This window comes from Poecilia latipinna, unplaced genomic scaffold (assembly GCF_001443285.1).
Source record: "Poecilia latipinna isolate Pla-1442-1.1 unplaced genomic scaffold, P_latipinna-1.0 Scaffold1221, whole genome shotgun sequence".
NCBI classification, from domain to species: Eukaryota; Metazoa; Chordata; class Actinopteri; order Cyprinodontiformes; family Poeciliidae; genus Poecilia; species Poecilia latipinna.
In genome coordinates this window covers 83,630-102,475 of record NW_015113837.1, presented here as the reverse complement: position 1 = coordinate 102,475, position 18,846 = coordinate 83,630, and the positions used below count along the sequence as shown (strand labels likewise).

At 38.9% G+C, this 18,846-nt stretch overlaps 1 protein-coding gene across 1 annotated transcript in view; it reads left to right on the top strand.

Annotated features, from left to right (window-relative positions):
- dnah7 (dynein, axonemal, heavy chain 7) overlaps positions 1 to 18,846 on the top strand; it is an 88,274-nt gene that overhangs the window by 44,985 nt on the left and 24,443 nt on the right. Inside the window, exons 34-48 of the mRNA XM_015053974.1 lie at positions 762 to 983; positions 1,654 to 1,851; positions 2,933 to 3,088; positions 3,175 to 3,343; positions 4,157 to 4,283; positions 4,447 to 4,666; positions 5,522 to 6,148; positions 7,329 to 7,574; positions 8,906 to 9,135; positions 9,603 to 9,933; positions 11,146 to 11,492; positions 12,370 to 12,550; positions 12,934 to 13,119; positions 13,273 to 13,436; positions 16,203 to 16,357. Coding sequence (XP_014909460.1) covers positions 762 to 983; positions 1,654 to 1,851; positions 2,933 to 3,088; positions 3,175 to 3,343; positions 4,157 to 4,283; positions 4,447 to 4,666; positions 5,522 to 6,148; positions 7,329 to 7,574; positions 8,906 to 9,135; positions 9,603 to 9,933; positions 11,146 to 11,492; positions 12,370 to 12,550; positions 12,934 to 13,119; positions 13,273 to 13,436; positions 16,203 to 16,357 — 3,559 coding nt within the window. The remainder of the gene's footprint in view (positions 1 to 761; positions 984 to 1,653; positions 1,852 to 2,932; positions 3,089 to 3,174; positions 3,344 to 4,156; positions 4,284 to 4,446; positions 4,667 to 5,521; positions 6,149 to 7,328; positions 7,575 to 8,905; positions 9,136 to 9,602; positions 9,934 to 11,145; positions 11,493 to 12,369; positions 12,551 to 12,933; positions 13,120 to 13,272; positions 13,437 to 16,202; positions 16,358 to 18,846) is intronic.

Sequence of the window (18,846 nt, the reverse complement as noted above, 5' to 3'; positions counted from 1 at the left end):
GAAAAGTTGAAAACTTGCTAAAAAAAGAAAAAGACTCAGATTTTGGGGTTAATCTTAGACATTTTCTACAAAAAACAAGGAAATTTTTAAGTTTAAAATTTTGAAAAATTGCTAGAAAGAATCAGAAAAAAACAAAAACATTCCTAAGCTTGAAAAGACAAGTGAAAAACGTTCCAGAAAAATCTCCTTTCCTAAAATCAAATCAAGTTTTTTCCCGTCAAACATGTCAAACATTATTCTCAAAGTTTCTGAGGTTTTGGGCTTTTTTTTTGTGTGCAAATTTTCAATAACATTTCCTTGTTTTATTTTTATTTTTTTAGAAAATGTCTTACATGTAAAAGTTTCTTATTTTTTTCAAGCTAATTTTTAAGTGTTTAAATTTTTCTCTTTTTTTTTTTAGAAAATTTCTTAGATTAATCTCCAAATTTCAGAATTTTTTGGACCAAATTTGCTCTTCTTTTAATTTTTATATCTTCAATGTCCAGCACCATCGTATAAGACATGGCGATGGAGTATTTTCCTATTTCAAACCGTTTCCTTCTGCTGCAACTAAACCGGACTGGGAAATTTTTTTACATTAATATCAACATTTTTGAGTTTTTTCAAGCAAATTTTAGACATTTTAAAATTAGAAATTTCCTTAACTTTTTAGAGAAAATTTATGAGATTTTTGACAGGAAAATCTCATAAACAGGAAGTGGTATTCAGCTATAATCTCAAAAAGAAACCAGTGTCAGATCCTGCTCTTTTGTTGTTCGAAGGGCATCTTTGTGTTCTGCCTGGTGTGGTCGGTCGGCGCCACCTGCGACGATTTGGGTCGAGAGAAGTTCGACTCGGTGGTGAGAGAGATCCTGAGCGGACCTTTGAGCAAAGAGACGATGAGCCTTCATGGCATTCTGGTAGAAGTCGACCCGCTGCCGAAACCGCTGGCGGTTCCTCTGCCCTCCGACGGGACGGTCTACCAGTACCGCTTCATTAAAGAGGTGCGACCGCGAAGCAGCGTCTGATTGGATGATCGCCAGTCAGCTGATACCAGATATTTACTTATGAGGAGACACAATCTTTTCTTACCGTCTGATGTTAAAGGTTCCTGTTTCGGGTCAGTTAAAATTGTTTTCATTATCAGTCTGTGGTTCCAGCTTTTTATGGAAATTCACTCAAAATAAACAGATTCACACATTTTTTCACACGAATACGCAATTGTGAGCTTACTGCAAATTTTCCTCAAAAACAGTTAAAAGCATTGGGTTACAGTGATGCCAACTCCCACTGAAATTTAATCTCAGAATTTAATCTCAGAATAAAAGTCAGAATTCTGACTTTTATTCTCAAAATTCTAACTTTTTTCAGAATTCTGATGTTTTTTTTTTAGTTGTTTTTTTTTTTATTCTGACTTTAACATCAGTAAATTGATGTCAAAATTATAATTCTGTTTTCAGTGGCTCCTGTCCTCTTCTGTATTATTCTGAAAGAAATGGTCGACTCTGTTTCACTTTACAGACGATAGAAAACTTAAAAACTGATCAGTTTAAGCAAACATCCAGCTTATAATGCGATTAAGTCCCCAGATCGGTGTGTTTCTCTCCTCATTAACTGTGTCCATGCTTAGCGCAGGGCAGAGCGGTTCTAAATCTGAACCTTCTGGTTCCTCAGGGTCCGGGCCGGTGGGAGCTTTGGACGGACCAGCTGAAGAGCGCGCCCGCCATCGGCAGAGACCTGCAGTTCAACGAGATCATCGTGCCGACGGAGAACACCGTGCGCTACATGGCGCTCATGCAGCTCCTCGTTACTCACCAGAAGCCGACCATCTTCATCGGCCCCACCGGCACCGGGAAGAGCGCCTACATCACTGTGAGTCCAAACCGTGGATTTAAAGCACCAAGGTGCAGCCAAAATGGCCGACCTTCTAAAGCATTCTAGAAAAACACAAACTATTACCAAGTGTTTTTGGTTTAGTTTCTAGTGCAAGATTTATGTAACTAATTAGTTAATTGAAATTGGTGCCTGGTTGACACAGTCCAGAGCAGTGAACTGTCTGCATCAGAGGCGCTAACACTGACCAGCAGCTCTTGGCTGCCACTTTCTCTCTAGATTCTGTGACAGAGTTAACAGAGTTTCTTGAAGGATACGGAGTATTTCTCAGTGGATCGTTCTGTATTTGGATAGAGGACTCTCTCCCCGCCCTGGTAGCTTCATCCATTAGTTTGCTCAAACTTTGGGCTGGCGGGTAAACGGGGCTCATCTCACCGGGGAGCCGGCTGCTCGGCTCTGAGCTCCCCGCCTGCCTCCATCCCAAGCCGCAGGCAGCAGACCGTGACTGAATCCCAAACCTGGCAGACGTGACAGAGGAGGAAAGCATGAGAAAACAATCAACACGACGCCCTTACCGCTTCCTGCACATGGCGCTGCTTCACTTCTCCGCTCGGGTTCAGAATCAGACTGGGACCAGTTGGGTTGCTTCCCCTCATCGTCTCATAGCTTCTGTAATTATGATGCTCTGATCACCTGATTAGATGGGAATGACATTTTAGCAGTCAATTATTCTGACAATTTATCGATTAATCGAATAAAAATTAACACATTCTTCATATTTTTCATTTAATCACTTGTCTTTTTAGACAATATTAGAAATATATTAAAATAAAATAAACAATTATATTCTTTTTTTTTTTCATTTTAAATCCGAAAATACATTTTCGCATTTATTGCTAAATTAGTGATTATTTCGTTAACCGATTAATCACGATTAATCACAATTAATCGTCTCATTTCTTTGGATGAGGTTTGTTTACCAGATGTTTCTATACCTATTATGAATCTAAATAATAATACTTGGTTTCACATCCATGAGTCGATAATGTTTATGTTCTCTCAATTGGACATGCCCACCATCTAAAATCTGATGTTTCCACTTCCTGTTTGTGTTCTGAAGGACTTCCTGTTGACTAAGCTGCAGAAGGATGCGTACAGCCCGTTATTCATCAGCTTCTCAGCCCAGACCACAGCAGCCCAGACGCAAAACCTCATCATATCCAAGCTCGATAAGCGGCGAAAAGGCGTGTTTGGGCCTCCGATGGGGAAGAAAATGGTACGGCTCATGACTCTTTCAACACTTTAAATGCTGAATCACCTGGCAGTCGTCAGTATGTGACCTCATCTGCTGGTTCCTCTCAGGTGGTGTTCGTAGACGACGTCAACATGCCAGCCAGGGAGGTTTACGGCGCTCAGCCTCCTGTGGAGCTGCTGCGCCAGTGGCTGGACCACTGGAACTGGTACGACATGAAGGACTGCTCCATGATCCGCCTGATGGACATTCAGATCATAAGTGCTATGGGGCCTCCAGGTGAGCAGCAGCCCCGTGTCACAGGAAGCAGCAGGTTTTTTGGTGTCTGGAAAATGAGCCATTTTAAAAGCCACCCAATTGTTAAGTCACATTCCACCGTTACCTAGCAACCCCAGCGGCATTCTGCCGGTTACCTAGCAACCCAACCTGAGTTCCAGCATGTTTAGTCAGCTGTACAATGGCTTCTGGAAAAGACAAGACTTTTGTTGTTAACTTACCATCCAGAAACCACTTTCTGCATTCGTGTTGGTCGTGCAGGAGGCTCCACTTCTGCTTTTCAAAGATGTACTGTCATACAATTGTGGCTCTGTTGCCAGCCATTTTCACATGTGAGTGTAAACGTTGACTTTGGGGCCAGCAGCAGCTTCTCTGGATTTAAAGTGACAAGATGCCCGAAAGAGGCTAAACACTGATAACCCAAAAATGTTACTGAAGTAAGAGCAGCATCACTTCAATATAGTTTTAATCAACTAAAAGTAAAAAGTAGCCATCCAAGAAATTACTCAAGCAAAAGTAAAAAAGTATTTGGTAAAAAGGCGACTCAAGTACTGAGTAACTCATCAAAACATCAATCATTTAATATTTAAAAATTAAATCACCAGACGGACCAAAATATAAAGTTTAAAGATGTTTTTTTGGTAAAATTATGTTTTTGTTCTCTAATATCGTGTCTACATTCTTGTAATTACACAAATAATCATGCAGCCTGGTTCTCAGGCTCTCATACTATGAATGAAATAAAAAACACTTTTTGAAAATATTCTTTGCATGTAGACGAGAAAGAAAAAAAACATTTAAATTATTTGTTTTCAGGCGGTGGAAGGAATCCTGTCACTCCTCGTTTCCTCCGCCATTTTAACGTGGCAACCATCAACGAATTCGATGAGAAGACAATGTTTACCATCTTCTCCAGGATCACAGATTGGCATTTCACCATAAGGTAACAACAGTTTCACATTTTATAAACAAAAATCTGAAAAGTGTGGTGTGGACTGAAATCCCTCCGTTCATTCATTCATTCAAATTAAAAGTTTAGACAAGATTTTAATCCCATACTTGAGCAGAGGTTTCCTGTCTAAGTTCTGACCTGTTTTTACCTCCAGGTTCCCCTTCCCGAGTTACATCGCGTCTCTGACCTCTGACATCGTCAACAGTACTCTGTCCGTGTACCAGGAAGCGACCAAGAACCTGCTGCCAACACCAGCCAAGTCCCACTACCTGTTCAACCTGCGCGACGTTTCCCGGGTCATCCAGGGCATCTGCCTGTCCCGGCCCGAATCTGCAGAGGAGCCGTCGGTCATCAAACGGCTCTGGGTCCACGAGGTGAAACAGCCGGGCCGTCCGTCAGGCCATGACCCAAACCTTCAGAACCACACAGACCCGTTCAGGCCGCTTTAATCAAACTCCAGTCCGTTTGTCTGGAAAGTCCAGTTCATAATCTGCCAGTGGAACCAGAACTTTTTCATCAATATGAAATAATTATTTACCTAAAACAAGCTCCTCCATCATGCTGAAACCATTCTAGTATTTCAGCTTTTTGTCTCATTTCAACTGTACTGAGATATTTGCACTAAACTAAACCAAAAATACTTGGTAGGATTTTGTGTTTTTGCAGTGTAGGAAACTCTTCCTTATTTCCTCACTTCAAAAACACAAAATTTTACCAAATATTTTTGTCTGGTTTCTAAGGAAAATATCTTGGGACATTTTCAATGAGATAAAACTGACTTATAGGTAACTTTTCAGCAAGACATAGGAGCTTGTTTTGGGTAAATATTGCTTGAATAGAGATAAAAATTATTAGTTTCACTGGTAGATTATTTCACTTGCAACATGGAAAATGTTATAAGGTAAATAATCTACCAGTGGAACAAGTACTGGTACTTTTTCAACAATATAAAATAATTATTGACTTAAAACAAACTGTTACATCTTTCTAAATGATGTTTTGTCTCATTTCAAGTGAAGACATTTGCGCTGGAAACTAGACATAAATATTTGGTAAAATTTTGAGTTTTTGCAGTGTAGACAGAAATTTTGTCACATTTGTAATGGAAACGCAGCAACTGATCAACACATCTGATGACCTTTGACAAAATGTGATGTTTGCTGTTTCTGTTTGAGCTGCCTTGCTGCTGAAATGTTCTGGTGTAATGAAGTTCTGCTGGGCCCGGTCAGGTTCTGAGGGTGTACTGCGACCGGCTGGTGCAGGACTCGGACCGCTCCTGGCTCGTCAGCCACCTGCAGGTGGTGTTCGCGGAGCAGATGCAGGAGGACTTCCACCTGCTGTTCCAGCACCTGGACCAGGACCAGGACGGCTTGGTGACGGAGGACGACCTGCGCAGCCTCATGTTCTGCGACTTCCACGACCCGAAGGGCGAGGACCAGAACTACCGCGAGGTGCCGAACCTGGAGCAGCTGCGCCTGGTGGTGGAGTCGCACCTGGACGAGTACAACAACATCAGCAAGGCGCCCATGAAACTGGTGCTGTTCCGCTTCGCCATCGAGCACGTCTGCCGCATCTCGCGCATCATCAAGCAGCCGAGCGGCCACGCGCTGCTGGTGGGCGTCGGCGGCAGCGGGCGCCAGTCGCTCACCCGGCTGGCCGCCTACATGGCCGACTCGGAGCTCTTCCAGGTGGAAATCACCAAGACGTACGGCACCAACGAGTGGCACGAAGACCTGAAGCTGGTGATGAGGAAGTCGACGCAGGGCGAGGCGCACGGCATCTTCCTCTTCACCGACACGCAGATCAAGAAGGAATCATTCCTGGAGGACATCGGCAACCTGCTGAACACCGGAGAGGTGGGACCAGAAGAGAGCTGTTAGAAATGGTTTATTTAGTCATAAAGTAAAAAAAAAAACAAAACTAAACGATATTCATTTTTAAATGTCAGTTTCAAACTAAACATTTAGTTGAGAAGCTAAATATTTAGCTCCACAATTAGATGTTTAGATCTGAGCTAATATTTCCTTCATCAACTAAATATTTTGTTACAGTTTATATATTTAGTTTTTAAAGTACCGTAAATGTGTAGTACCAAACTAAGTATTTATTTTCTAAGGTAAACATTTAATTTCCAAAATAAATGTTTAGAAATTAGACATTTAGTTTAATTTCCAAATAACTAGCTAGCAAGCTAAATAGATTGATAGATCGATAGCTAAATATTTAGTTGGGAATTTAATGTTTAGTTTGTATATATTCAGTTCCATAGTAAAAATTTACTTTCTAAGCTAAACATTTAATTTCCTAATTAAAGGTTTAGCTCAGAACTTAGTTTAAACAGCTAACAAGCTAAATGTCTAGTTTGGAAATTAAATGTTTATCTCAGAAAATAAAATATTTAGTGGTTTAATTTGGAAACTAAATATTTAATGTGGAGCTAATTATTTATTTTCCAAACTAAATGTTTAACTTGTAAGCTAAATACTAGCTTTGGAAATGAAATGTTGAGTTTGAAATATAAATATTTAGTTTGGAAATTAAATTATTTGGAAAAAAAATATTTTCTTTGCAAGCTAAACATTTAATTTAATCTTAAATATTATTATTTTTCAAACTAAATATTTAGCATGAAAGCTAGATATTTAACTGACAAGCTAAATATTTAGGTAATTTAGTTTGGAAACTAAATATGTATTTATAAACTAAATATTTAGCTCCAAATTAAATATTTAGTTGGCAAACTTAAAGTTTAATTTCCAACTTAAGTATTATTTTCAAACTAAGCATTTCAAATATTTACATAGCAAACTAAATATTTAGCTTCTTAGCTAAATTTGGAAAATATAGTTTTGAAAAACAAACACCCTTTTTGTCTTATGATTGACTAAATAAACAAAAATATTGCTCTTAATTTTTTATTGTGTGACTTTACAAATGACACCCATAAAAATCGGAACGGATGAGTTGAAAGTCGTTGGATTCATTTTAAAATGACTAAAACTTTGGCTGGAAGGCTGACATGTTGTTTTCTTCCAGGTTCCCAACCTGTTCGCCGTGGATGAGAAGCAGGAAATCTGTGAGAAGATGCGCGTTCTGGACCGGCAGCGCGATCGCGACAAGCAGACGGACGGCTCGCCGCTCGCCCTGTTCAACATGTTCCTGGAGCGCTGCCGCACTCAGCTGCACGTGGTGCTGGCCATGAGTCCCATCGGCGACGCCTTCAGGGACCGCTTACGCCGATTCCCCGCCCTCATTAACTGCTGCACCATTAACTGGTTCCAGGTGGGCCGATTTACCCCAGTTCATGACTTTGGTACCAGAACTTTCCGGGCTTGGAAGGGGGCTCTGAAGGAGGGTCAATGTTTAGGTACAGTGGGATCTACCGAGTTTGCAGGTCTGGTCTGAAGTTTTATAGTGCAACAGATCGTTGAATCTTTCATATGTGGATACAAGAACCTAACTTGGATCCCAGAGGTTTACTTTTTGGAAAAACAAAAACATTAGCCATAGGAAAATTCAAAATGGCCACCAATATGGTCATCAATTTATTTTTTCACTTAATTTGCCAATTTTTTTTTATCACATATGAATACATTTGATGTCAAATCAAACATGCTTGGACCAGTAGAAATCATATTTACTAATACTGGTTTGATTTTTTTCAAGATGGCTGCCGTGGTTGTTATGAAAAATAAATTTTTCTCTGAAATCATCAATTAAAGTAATTTGTTTGGTGACAAATCATAGCTACATAGTTTGAATGACAGATATCGAATACATTTTCTTGATATTGTCCCTCTGTTTTCTTGTGGACATTTTTCACAATGGCTGCCATTTTTATATATGACATAGCGAAAGCTAACCAAACAATTCCACTAATTCACTAAATAAGAATCTTAACTCCGTTAACACTAAGCCACTTAATAATTAAAAAATTAGCGGGAGCTAACAATAACCATCAACATTTTTCAAAATGGCTACCAGGTTGTAATGGAGAACAAATGTTTGCACTAAAATTGACAGTAGCAATTGCCAGTGGTGAGAACAGCTAACCAAAAAGTTCCACTAATTCGTTAAACAAGAATCTTAAAACTTAGCTCTGATAGCGCTAAACTGCTAAGCACATACAAAATTAGTAGAAGCTAATGCTAACACAGCTGCCTGTCAGTCTGTATCACACATCTTCATCTCCTTCCAATTGACAACTGCTGTAAGACTCGCAAACAGCAACGTTTGTGAGATGGCGGCCATCTTTAAAAATGGCTGTCATCCTGAAATTCACATGGCTGATGGGAAATATGAAAACCATACAACCTGAGTGGTGATCCTACACATTGTTACGTTTGTATCGACACTTGAAAAATTTAAACAGTGATATTCTGCACTGCTGGAATGATGAGCTTTAAAACTGTGCAGGTAGGCTGAAACATTTCCTAACAGAACATTTGATAATCCAGTGATATTTTTTATATGTTTATTACTCTGGTGGAGGAAAACTTCAATAGTTGTCAGACCAAATGAGCATGAACTTCCAATTTGATAATTTCAATCATTCCTGGTTTAAAAAACAACTTGTCTTGATAATAAACTGGACACATTTCTGCGTCCATCAGCCTTGGCCTGAAGACGCCCTGCAAGCCGTGGCTGATCGCTTTCTGGAGGACGTTGAGATGACGGATCAGTACCGGCAGGGCTGCATCCACATGTGCAAGAGATTTCACACGTCCACTATGGAGCTGTCGGCTCACTTTCTGGACGAGCTGCAGCGCCACAACTACGTCACGCCGACTTCCTACCTGGAGCTCATTTCCACTTTCAAAAACCTGCTGAGGACGAAAAGAGCGTGAGATAATCGCATCGTTAGGTCCAATATTACAGCAGTGGTGGGCACCGCTAACAAGAAAAAGTTAGCAGAAGCTAACACTAAAGCACTAGTCAAAGATTAGTTGCACAATGCTAAAGTGCTACACTAACAAGGTATTTAGCGGAAGCTAATGCTAAAGCGCAACACCAATATTGTACTTAGTGTAAGCTCATGCAAAAGAATGTGTGCTAAAGTTAGCAAAAATCCCAAAGCGCTATATCAACATGAAGCTATTGTTAAAGAACGCAAGGGAGGAAAGAGTCGACTGCAAAAACTTCAATACTGTTGTTGAACTTTAGGAAAACGTGTGAAGCGCTAAAATGCTAACTTATCTATGCTATTAGCATATTAGCAGAAATGTGCCCACCTCTGCCTTTAAGTGATTAGGTAACATTTCATCTCAATCCATCTGGACATCAGCTATATTTTCTTCCCTCTCCGTCCAGCGAGGTGATGCAGCTAAAGTATCGCTATGAAGTTGGTCTGGAAAAGCTGCAGTCGGCCGCAGACCAGGTGGCCACCATGCAGGTGGAGCTGGAGGCGCTGCAGCCGCAGCTGCTGGTGGCCAGCAAGGAGGTGGACGAGATGATGGTGGTGATCGAGCGCGAATCCAAGGAGGTGGCCGCCACGGAGAAGGTGGTGAAGGAGGACGAGGCGGTGTCCAACGAGCAAGCAATGGCCGCCAAGGCCATAAAGGACGAATGCGACGCCGACCTGGCCGAAGCCACGCCCATCCTGCAGTCGGCTCTGGACGCGCTGAACACGCTCACCCCGCAGGTAGGAGGCGCCAGAGGAGCCCTACTTCTGATTCAATCGCACAAGTCAATGGATTTTATATGATAATATGCTTTCTTTAAATTGAAAATGTCAATAAACAAACAAAACAAGAATACATATACGTACACAAACAGTAATTTTTGCTCACTGCAAAGGTAGCCCACAAGTTATGCAACAGGTTGTTGCACTGCAAAAACACAAAAATTTCCTAGTATTTTTAAGTTTCTAATGCAAATATCTTACTACAATTTAAATAAGACAAAAAATTAGTTGCAAGTAACTTTTCAGTAACATATAGGAGCTTATTTAAGTCAATAATTAGTACTAGTACTACATTATTTAACTTCTAACAAGACATTTTTCCTATAAGTGAATTAATCTGCCAATGGAACTAGAACTTTTCCATCAATACTGAGAAATTATTGACTTAAACAAGCTGTTATAACTTTTCAGTAATAATTCCTTAATATTGAGGAAAAAGTTCTAGTTCCACTGGCAGATTATTTCAGCTACTGTGCAACAAGACATTTTATTCAAGAATTATTTACTTAAAGCAAACTCCTTTTTCTTGCTAAAACAAAATTAATAAATTAGTTTTGTATTATTTTAATTGTACTGAAGCACTAAACTAAACCAAAAATACTTGGTAAGATTTTATGTTTTTGTAGTGTAGGGAACCCTTCCTTCACTTCTCACTGCAAAAACATAATTTACATATTTTATCAAATATTTTTGTCTAGTTTGTAGAGCAAATATCTTTGTACATTTAAATTAAGATAAAACTGACTCATTAGTAACTTTTTACCTATATGTAGGAGTTTGTTTTAGGTAAATAATGCTTGAATATAGATGACAATTAGTAGATCCACTGGCTGATTATTTCACTTGTAATATGGGAAAAATGTCTTGTTATAAATTAAATAATCCTCCTGTGGAACTAATATTTTTTGTATAGATTGTATGAATTATTGACTTGGAACAAGCTCATATTTCCTCCTAAAAAGTTAGATTTGTCTTACAAATGAACTAAGATGTTGGCACTAGAAACAACACCAAGCTTTTTGTTGTTTTTGCAGTGTAGCATAAGAATCAGTCCTGATTTAGCTGCCATATTGGTTCGAAAATGAGTTTGAATTTCAACTCCTTTTATTCTGTTAAATTTTTCCCATGTTTTCTGGGGCGGAGCGGTGATCTGTGTGCTGAAATGTGCAGGACATCTCGCTGGTGAAGTCCATGAAGAACCCGCCTGCAGGGGTGAAGCTGGTGATGGAGGCCATCTGCATCCTGAAGGGCGTCAAGCCGGACCGGATCCCGGACCCGGCCGGCTCTCTGAAGAAGGTGGAGGACTACTGGGGTCCGGCCAAGAAGCTGCTGGGAGACATGCGCTTCCTGCAGAGTCTGCATGAGTACAACAAGGACAACATCCCTCTCAACCTGATCACCATCATCCGCCAGAAGTACATCACCAACCCGGACTTTGTGCCGGAGAAGATCAGAACGGCGTCCAATGCGGCGGAGGGAATGTGTAAGTGGGTCTGTGCCATGGACAAGTACGACAAGTAAGAGTTTCCCTTCAGCTCCTTTCTTACCACTTTGTCACATTTGACTGAATCTGAAACATCTATTTTTACCCGTGGTTTTTTACAGTGTTTATTTCCATCTTAGCTTAAATTCTGTGGAGATAAACTGAAAAATAAAGTTGAATCTTAAAAGTAGTTTTTAATTTTTTGTCAGTTAAATTTTTTTTAATCTTATACTAAAATTTATTTATTTCTCAGTATCAAATCTTTTCTTTTCAGTGTCATTTTTTTCTTTTTAAAAAAACAAAAAAAAAACTTTGAATCTTAATATTAGTTTTTAACGTTAGCAGTTTAAAATGTTTGTAATAATATAATAAAATAATAATTATATAATCAAAAATAATAATTCCAATTTTTTACATTTGTGGTCACAATTTATAAACCATAAAGTTTGCTACAAATTGTTTTTGTTTTATTGAAACTAAAAAACCTTGAATCTGAAAAGTATTTAACTTTTTTTATTTATTTCAAACCCGTTTTCTAGTTTCTAAATTATTTTTCAGTTTCAAATCCTTTCCTTTCAGGTTCAAAAGAATTGAAGAAACTTTATTTTCACAATTTATGGAGCTGAATTGGGGTCAAAAGATTTGCTCCAATTTTTTTATTTTTTGTTTTAAAAAACTTCAATATGAAAAGTAATTTTGACCCTTTTTTTTGTTTATGTTTTTTTCCCAGTTTGAGACTTTTTTTCAGCTTCAAATTTTTTCTTAAGTTTAATTTTTTTTTATCCCTAAAAATTATTTGTCAATTTGAAATCTTTTTTTTTTTCTTTCAGTTTTCTAAAAAAATGTTTTGGAGCAATTTGGCTCCATAGATTCTGTGTAAATAGTTTCTCGTCTTGTGAATATGCATGCAGAGTGGCCAAGGTGGTTGCACCAAAGAAAGCCAAACTTGCAGAAGCCGAAGGAGAGCTGAAGATCGCCATGGACGCTCTGCACATCAAGCAGGCGGCTCTCAAAGAAGTCCAGGACAAACTGGCGAAGCTGGAAGACACTCTGGAGGCAAACAAGAACAAGAAAGCTGATCTGGAGTTCCAGGTCCGTAACAACTCCCACTTTAAAGTGCTAAGCTAACAGCACTGAGCAGTTTGAGCTGCAGAGAAACTGGGAATCGCATGGAGATAAGTTGGGGTTATAAAAATAGCTCAAAAATTATATTTTGAACCTGAAAAGTAATTTTGAGACTGAAAAAATGGAAACTAAAAGAAAATATTTGAATCTGAAAAATAGTTTTGAAACTAAAAAACAATTCAAAATGAAACAGAAAAAAATGGAACTAAAGATAAAAATTCTTCAAATTCAAGTTTTCTCTGGTTTCAAAATATTTTTTAGGAACAGACTTTATAGAATTGTGCTGAGAGTATTGTCCTTGCTGCAATAAATGTTTCCAAACTTTGACTTTGTGTTGGTTTGGCCTGCAGGTGGATCTGTGCAGTAAAAAACTGGAGCGAGCCGAGCAGCTGATCGGAGGCCTGGGCGGAGAGAAAACCCGCTGGAGTGAGATGGCCTTTAATCTGGGCCTGCTCTACAACAATCTGACTGGGGATATGCTAATCTCATCAGGCATCGTGGCTTACCTGGGAGCCTTCACCTCCAAATACAGACAGGTGGAGGCAGCCAAGATGTCCGCCTGCTGCAGCTAACTCTACTTTTGAGCTTAAAGTTCTTCTGTATGCTAAATGCTAGCGTAGCATTCTGCGTCCAGCTCAAATCTTTGATGTTTTTTTGTGTTTTACTGATGGTTGAATCGTTTCCTCCAGGATCAGACGGAGAAGTGGCTGGAAATGTGTAAGGCCATGGAGATCCCGTGTTCCTCCAACATGTCGCTCACCAGCTCTCTGGGCGAACCGGTAAAGATCCAGGCGTGGAACATCGCCGGCCTGCCGTCAGACAGCTTCTCCATAGAAAACGGCATCATGATATCGTGAGTTCAGGACACATAGACATTCCCACAGTCACATTATTTCAACACAGTGAACACAAATTACTGGGATTTTATGTCATAGATCAGCCACCAGAGGGCGCTAGAGGCCCACAGAAGGCTCAAGGGAAGAGAAGAATTTTTTAAAGTTCTTCAAATTAAAAATTACAAAATCTAAAATACAATTTACTATGATTCATTGAAATATTATTTGGCATGCTCATCTTTCTGCGTAATTTAAATTTCTGCCAAAAAGAAACCAAGGAAATATGAGTTATAAAAATTGGAAAAAACTGAGAATTTTTTTTTACTTTTTAAGCATATAAATAAAAAAGAAAATCTGGAAAATGTCTGAGATTAATAAAAAAATATATATCTTTTTTTTTTTTTCAAGCAAATTTTTGAGTTTTCAAACTCAAGTTTCAGTTTTTTGAAAAATTCTGAAATTAATTTCAAAATTGTAGAAAGAACTGTCTAGAAGCCGCTACTGCAAAGAAACCCCTACGAACTCCTGGCTAAAACTTTCTAAAAGTCGATGTTTCTTGACATATTTTGTAGCGTTAGCCAGAAGCTAATTCTGTTTTTGGGTAATGTCCCAGATCAACTCAAAGTAAAGCAGAAATGTGAAGTGGAAGCAAATTATACAAAATATTCAACAATAAAAATAAACTAAATCTAAAATTCTGAATGAATGGATGGAAATTCTACTGGATAATTTTCCTTCCTCCTTACATTAGTTTGTGTTGATCTTTGTCATGAAATCTCAATTCAATCATTTTAGTTTTTTATTTCAAGTAAATAAAGTGAAATAAAAAAGGAAGATGTAAATACTCAGCTCCTTTTGACTTGGCGGATCAAAACGTGCCTCTTCATCTCTCCTGACGTTAAAGCTGCAGCTGTGAAGTCTTTGCTGCTGGACGTCTGCTGTTTGCTGCTATTAGCAAACTGTGAGAGAAGCTTCAATTCTGAAAAAAAAAAACAAAAAAAAAAACAGATATTATCTGATGGGTACTTTTTTCTCGAACCTATATTAAAGATCCACAGACAACATATATGAATTTTAAGGCAAAGCTTTTGCAAAAGGAGAAATCTCCGCCAACCGCCTCTCCAGGCCGTTCACAGAGAGTTCTGATCTGCTTCTGCGTGAGCCCCTGTTTTATTGTCAAAGCAGAACAGCCAGAAAAAACAACAGAGGTCGTAAAACATTTAACCTAAACAAACCAGCAACTCAGTTCCAGGTGTGATATCTGATCTACGATCTGAGCCCAGTTCAGCTCTAGGTCAAACTGTACAAGAGACAAAATACGACTGCTCACAGGCAGTTAGGAGGTATTCTGGTTGATAAGAATTAAGGTCTGAGAAACACAGGGTTAACTGTTTCACATGAAGATGAAACAGACAGTCCTGACCTCCAGGTCAGTACATAACATTAGACTGAATATGAACTAAAGTAATAACAAAATGATAATACCAAAAATCTCTATCATTATCTGAGTCTGGAGGAAAAACACACCAGGTTGTATCTTAGCAATTTCCAGTTTGATAACAGAGGCGAAGAAACAAATGTGATAAAACTAAATAAAAATAAAACACCTGATAAACCTGAAATGCAAAACAAATCTGTGGATGTGATTTATTTTAATAGTTTACAGACTTTGGGAAGCAGATAAAAGCAAGATAAATCAAATTTCTGCAGGATGAGTCACATCCAGCTCCTTCCTTTATGAAATAATGTCATTTTTTCTGGTTCTAAACAATTAAGTTTATTTAAATTACTGCAGATATTGTCTTAAAGCATTTTACAAACAACTAATTTCAATACAATCAATTTTAAATTCCAACTGATGTCAGTTATCAAACAGTGCATTCAGCTCAGTTAATTATTCAAATTAACGCTGCATCTGACAATTATTATTCTGATGATTAATCAATTAATCGATTAATTGGATAAGCTCTTCAATTTGCACTTTCTGCAGATATTTTTATGCAAAGGATTCATCGTCAGCTGAAATAATCCTTCTAAAATCTACATGTGAAAATCTGAGCCGTTTCTGCTTCACTTAATCCGGTGATTACTTTTTGGATCAACTGATCAATCTTTGGAAAGCAATAATTGCTTAATAGGGGATTTTTTGTTTAGAAGATTAGTTAAGCTAATATTTAAAGACAGTTTTTAACTTGGGTTTAATTACTGCTCTGAGTGTCTGCAAAGGCCAGTCTTATGAGTCTGTATGCTCCAATTAATGGTTAATCGATTGCTAAATTAGTTGACGATTATATCAATGAGACGATTAATCGCGATTAATCGTTTTGCAGAATGAGGAGAAGTGGTCAGTTTGACCTCCAGTAGCTGATTGGTTGTCTTTGTTTTTGAGGAGCCATCTTGTTCCCTACATGGACGTCTGTCCTTCACTGTGACCTCTTCAAAACAAAACATTACTTTAAAGCGATGGATGGATGGATGGATGGATGGATGGATGGATGGATGGATGGATGGATGGATGGATGGATGGATGGATGGATGAATGGATGCAATATTTTGTGTTCATGTAACTCATAAAATCCCAATAAAAACTCATTTATAGGTTATTTTATAAAGATATGCGAATATTTTTGCAAGACATTGTCCTGTGTATGAATCTCTCTCTCTCTCTCTTGCTCTCTCTCTCCTTCTCTCTCTCTGTCTTGTTTTGTTCTGCATTTCTCTCTTGTTCTTTCTCTCCCTCTCTCTCCTTCTCCCTCTTTCCATCCGCCCCTCCCTCCATCCAGTAACGCCAGGCGATGGCCGCTGATGATCGACCCCCAGGGTCAGGCCAACAAATGGGTGAAGAACATGGAGAAAGCCAACAACCTCCATGTCATCAAGCTGAGTGACTCCGACTTCGTCCGCACTCTGGAGAACTGCATCCAGTTCGGGAACCCAGGTCTCTCTTTCCCCTCACTTATATCTGCAGTTCCAGCCCCGGCCACACGGTGTCACTCTTCACCTCGCAGACTGCTGCTCTCCTTTGTTCTGGTCTCTGCAGTGGGAAACTGAAATCACTGAGATGTTCTGTTCAGATGGGCTCTGATTCAGGCCTCCGTGTTTAAAACAGCAGAGAATCACATTAAAGATGCAGAGAGAGCTACATCTGTTAGCATCTGCTAGCATCCTAATCTGCTAGTCAGATTGAAATCATACCTGTCAAGTTTGGATTTAAAAATAAGGGACATTTTTCGTTGCTTGATGCCATCCCACCAGCCCAACCTCGGACCAGTATCCCCTAAATTATAAGACAAGAAATCTTAAAAAAAAAAAAAAGAGAGAGAGAGAGAAACTACCATTTAATCACAAACTAGAAAATTCCTGTGCAATTTCTGTTACAGAGCCTAAATGAAGACACAAAAAGCAATTGAAGCACATTTATTTACATATTCATCAACCGTAACCCTCCAGTGCTCGTCTCAGGTCCAATAGGTTGACTTCACCACAGAAACACTCAGGTCCCTTTAATTGTTCTAACAAAATCACGTTGATGGTTAACATCAGTCCAGCAGCTTCTGCCCCCATACATTAAATAAAATATTATAAATAAGCCTAAACGAAACAATAGCTCCCAATGAGCACTTAGCAGCAGTTGATATTTGTAAATTTAAACAGCTAAAATGGACATTAATAATAACAGATAAAAACATACAAAATATAGCAAAATGGCCCATGAAACACTGTATAGAATTACATTTGTCTAAAATATATGTTGAAAAATAATACTTGTAGTACTTAAAAAGACAAAACAGAGCTGATCCTGAAACAAACCACAGTTTCAAACGGCAACAGATAGAAATAAAAAAGGGGGCGGAGCTGACGGTTACTGGTTGCTACGGTAACCACCAACTGTCAAAAGCAGCCGGACAGAAGTTAATACATCTATAAATGTATGGAGAAACACCTTTTTGTTACCTGTTACACAACCATATTTATATGAAATAATTCCTTTAAGTGTCATTTCATGCAGAAATTGCTTTTCATTGGGCAGGAAACGATAAATGAGACGAACCCTTCAGCATAAAGCTTTATATGCTATTGGTGTTAACATAATTTGCCTAAAAGAAGTAAACGACAGAGAAAGTCGTTCAAAACGACTCGACTGGACGCTCAGCCAGGCTGAATGAGCTGATCTCAGAAATCGGGTGAAATACGGTAGTTTCCCCAACAAACAGGAGATATGACTGAAATGTGTGGGCTGACTTTGATACTGAAGCGCTAAAGTAGAAGCTTCTTAGCAGATGTGGCCTAATGAGCCACCAAACAGCAGAACAAGCTGCTGTGAGGAGGAAAAACACAAAAACGTCCATTCGACTGGATTCAGAGGCAACGTATTTACGGTGAGAAACAGAGGCATTAGAAGGACATCTGAGTAACGACCTGACTGACTCTTCGCTCACCAGCAGGCTGGCAGAGCAACGTCTCTGTAAAATTGTCCCCAGAGGGAACGGTTCCTTCCCTGATGGCCTCTTTTCTTATTTCACACTTTTGCACTTTCTTTGTGTTTGTGTCGCAGTCCGTGACGATGCGCCGCTGTTCGCTCCTCCAGCCGGACGGAGCTGTTGTTTCTCTTATGTAATCATTAGCAAGTTGCTGCTGGTTTGTGTTTGAAAAAGGTCGCCGCTCCCAGTTGCCTCTGGGAGCCGAGTTGCCTCCTGACAGAGCAACATCAATTATAAACAGGCCAGCGTTGGAAACATGAGAACAGCATTATCATACTTAATGTGGAATCACATTAGCAGTGATGTTGGGGGAGTCCGGCGTTTTGAGCCTCAGTGGTTCCCTGGTCACTCACATGCGCTCCACAGGAAGAGTCAATTTATTCACCTTGATACCTAAAATAAGGTGGTAGCTGCCGGCGGCGGGCACCGCTAACTAAAGCACTAGCTGCGCTAATGTAGCGTAGTTGATTCTGCATTGATATTTTTATTTTATAGCATGTTATTTTACACTAACACTAAAGCGCTACATCAGCACGGTAGCAGAAGCTAATGCTAAAGCACAAATACAGTCAAAACAATACGAGAAAAAAAGACACAGTAAAGCAACAAAAAAGTCGTAATAATACAGGAAAAAGGTCATAATATGAGAATAAACTTGAAGTAATATGGAAAAAAGTTGGAATAATATAAGAATAAAATTGTAATGATACGTAAATGAAGTTGAAATGTTGCTAAAAAAAAAAAACTTGTAATATTAGTAAGAATTTTATAAACCCTTCATGAAAAATAATAAGAAATCAAAATGAGGAACGTTGAGCATCTTCTTCTGTGGTATCAGTTTTACAAATAGGACATATTTGATATTAAGCATCAGCATTAAATTATTATCTTGATAAGGAAATTTGTGCTCAACACTAAATTGCTAAGCAAACAATTAGCTCTGCTA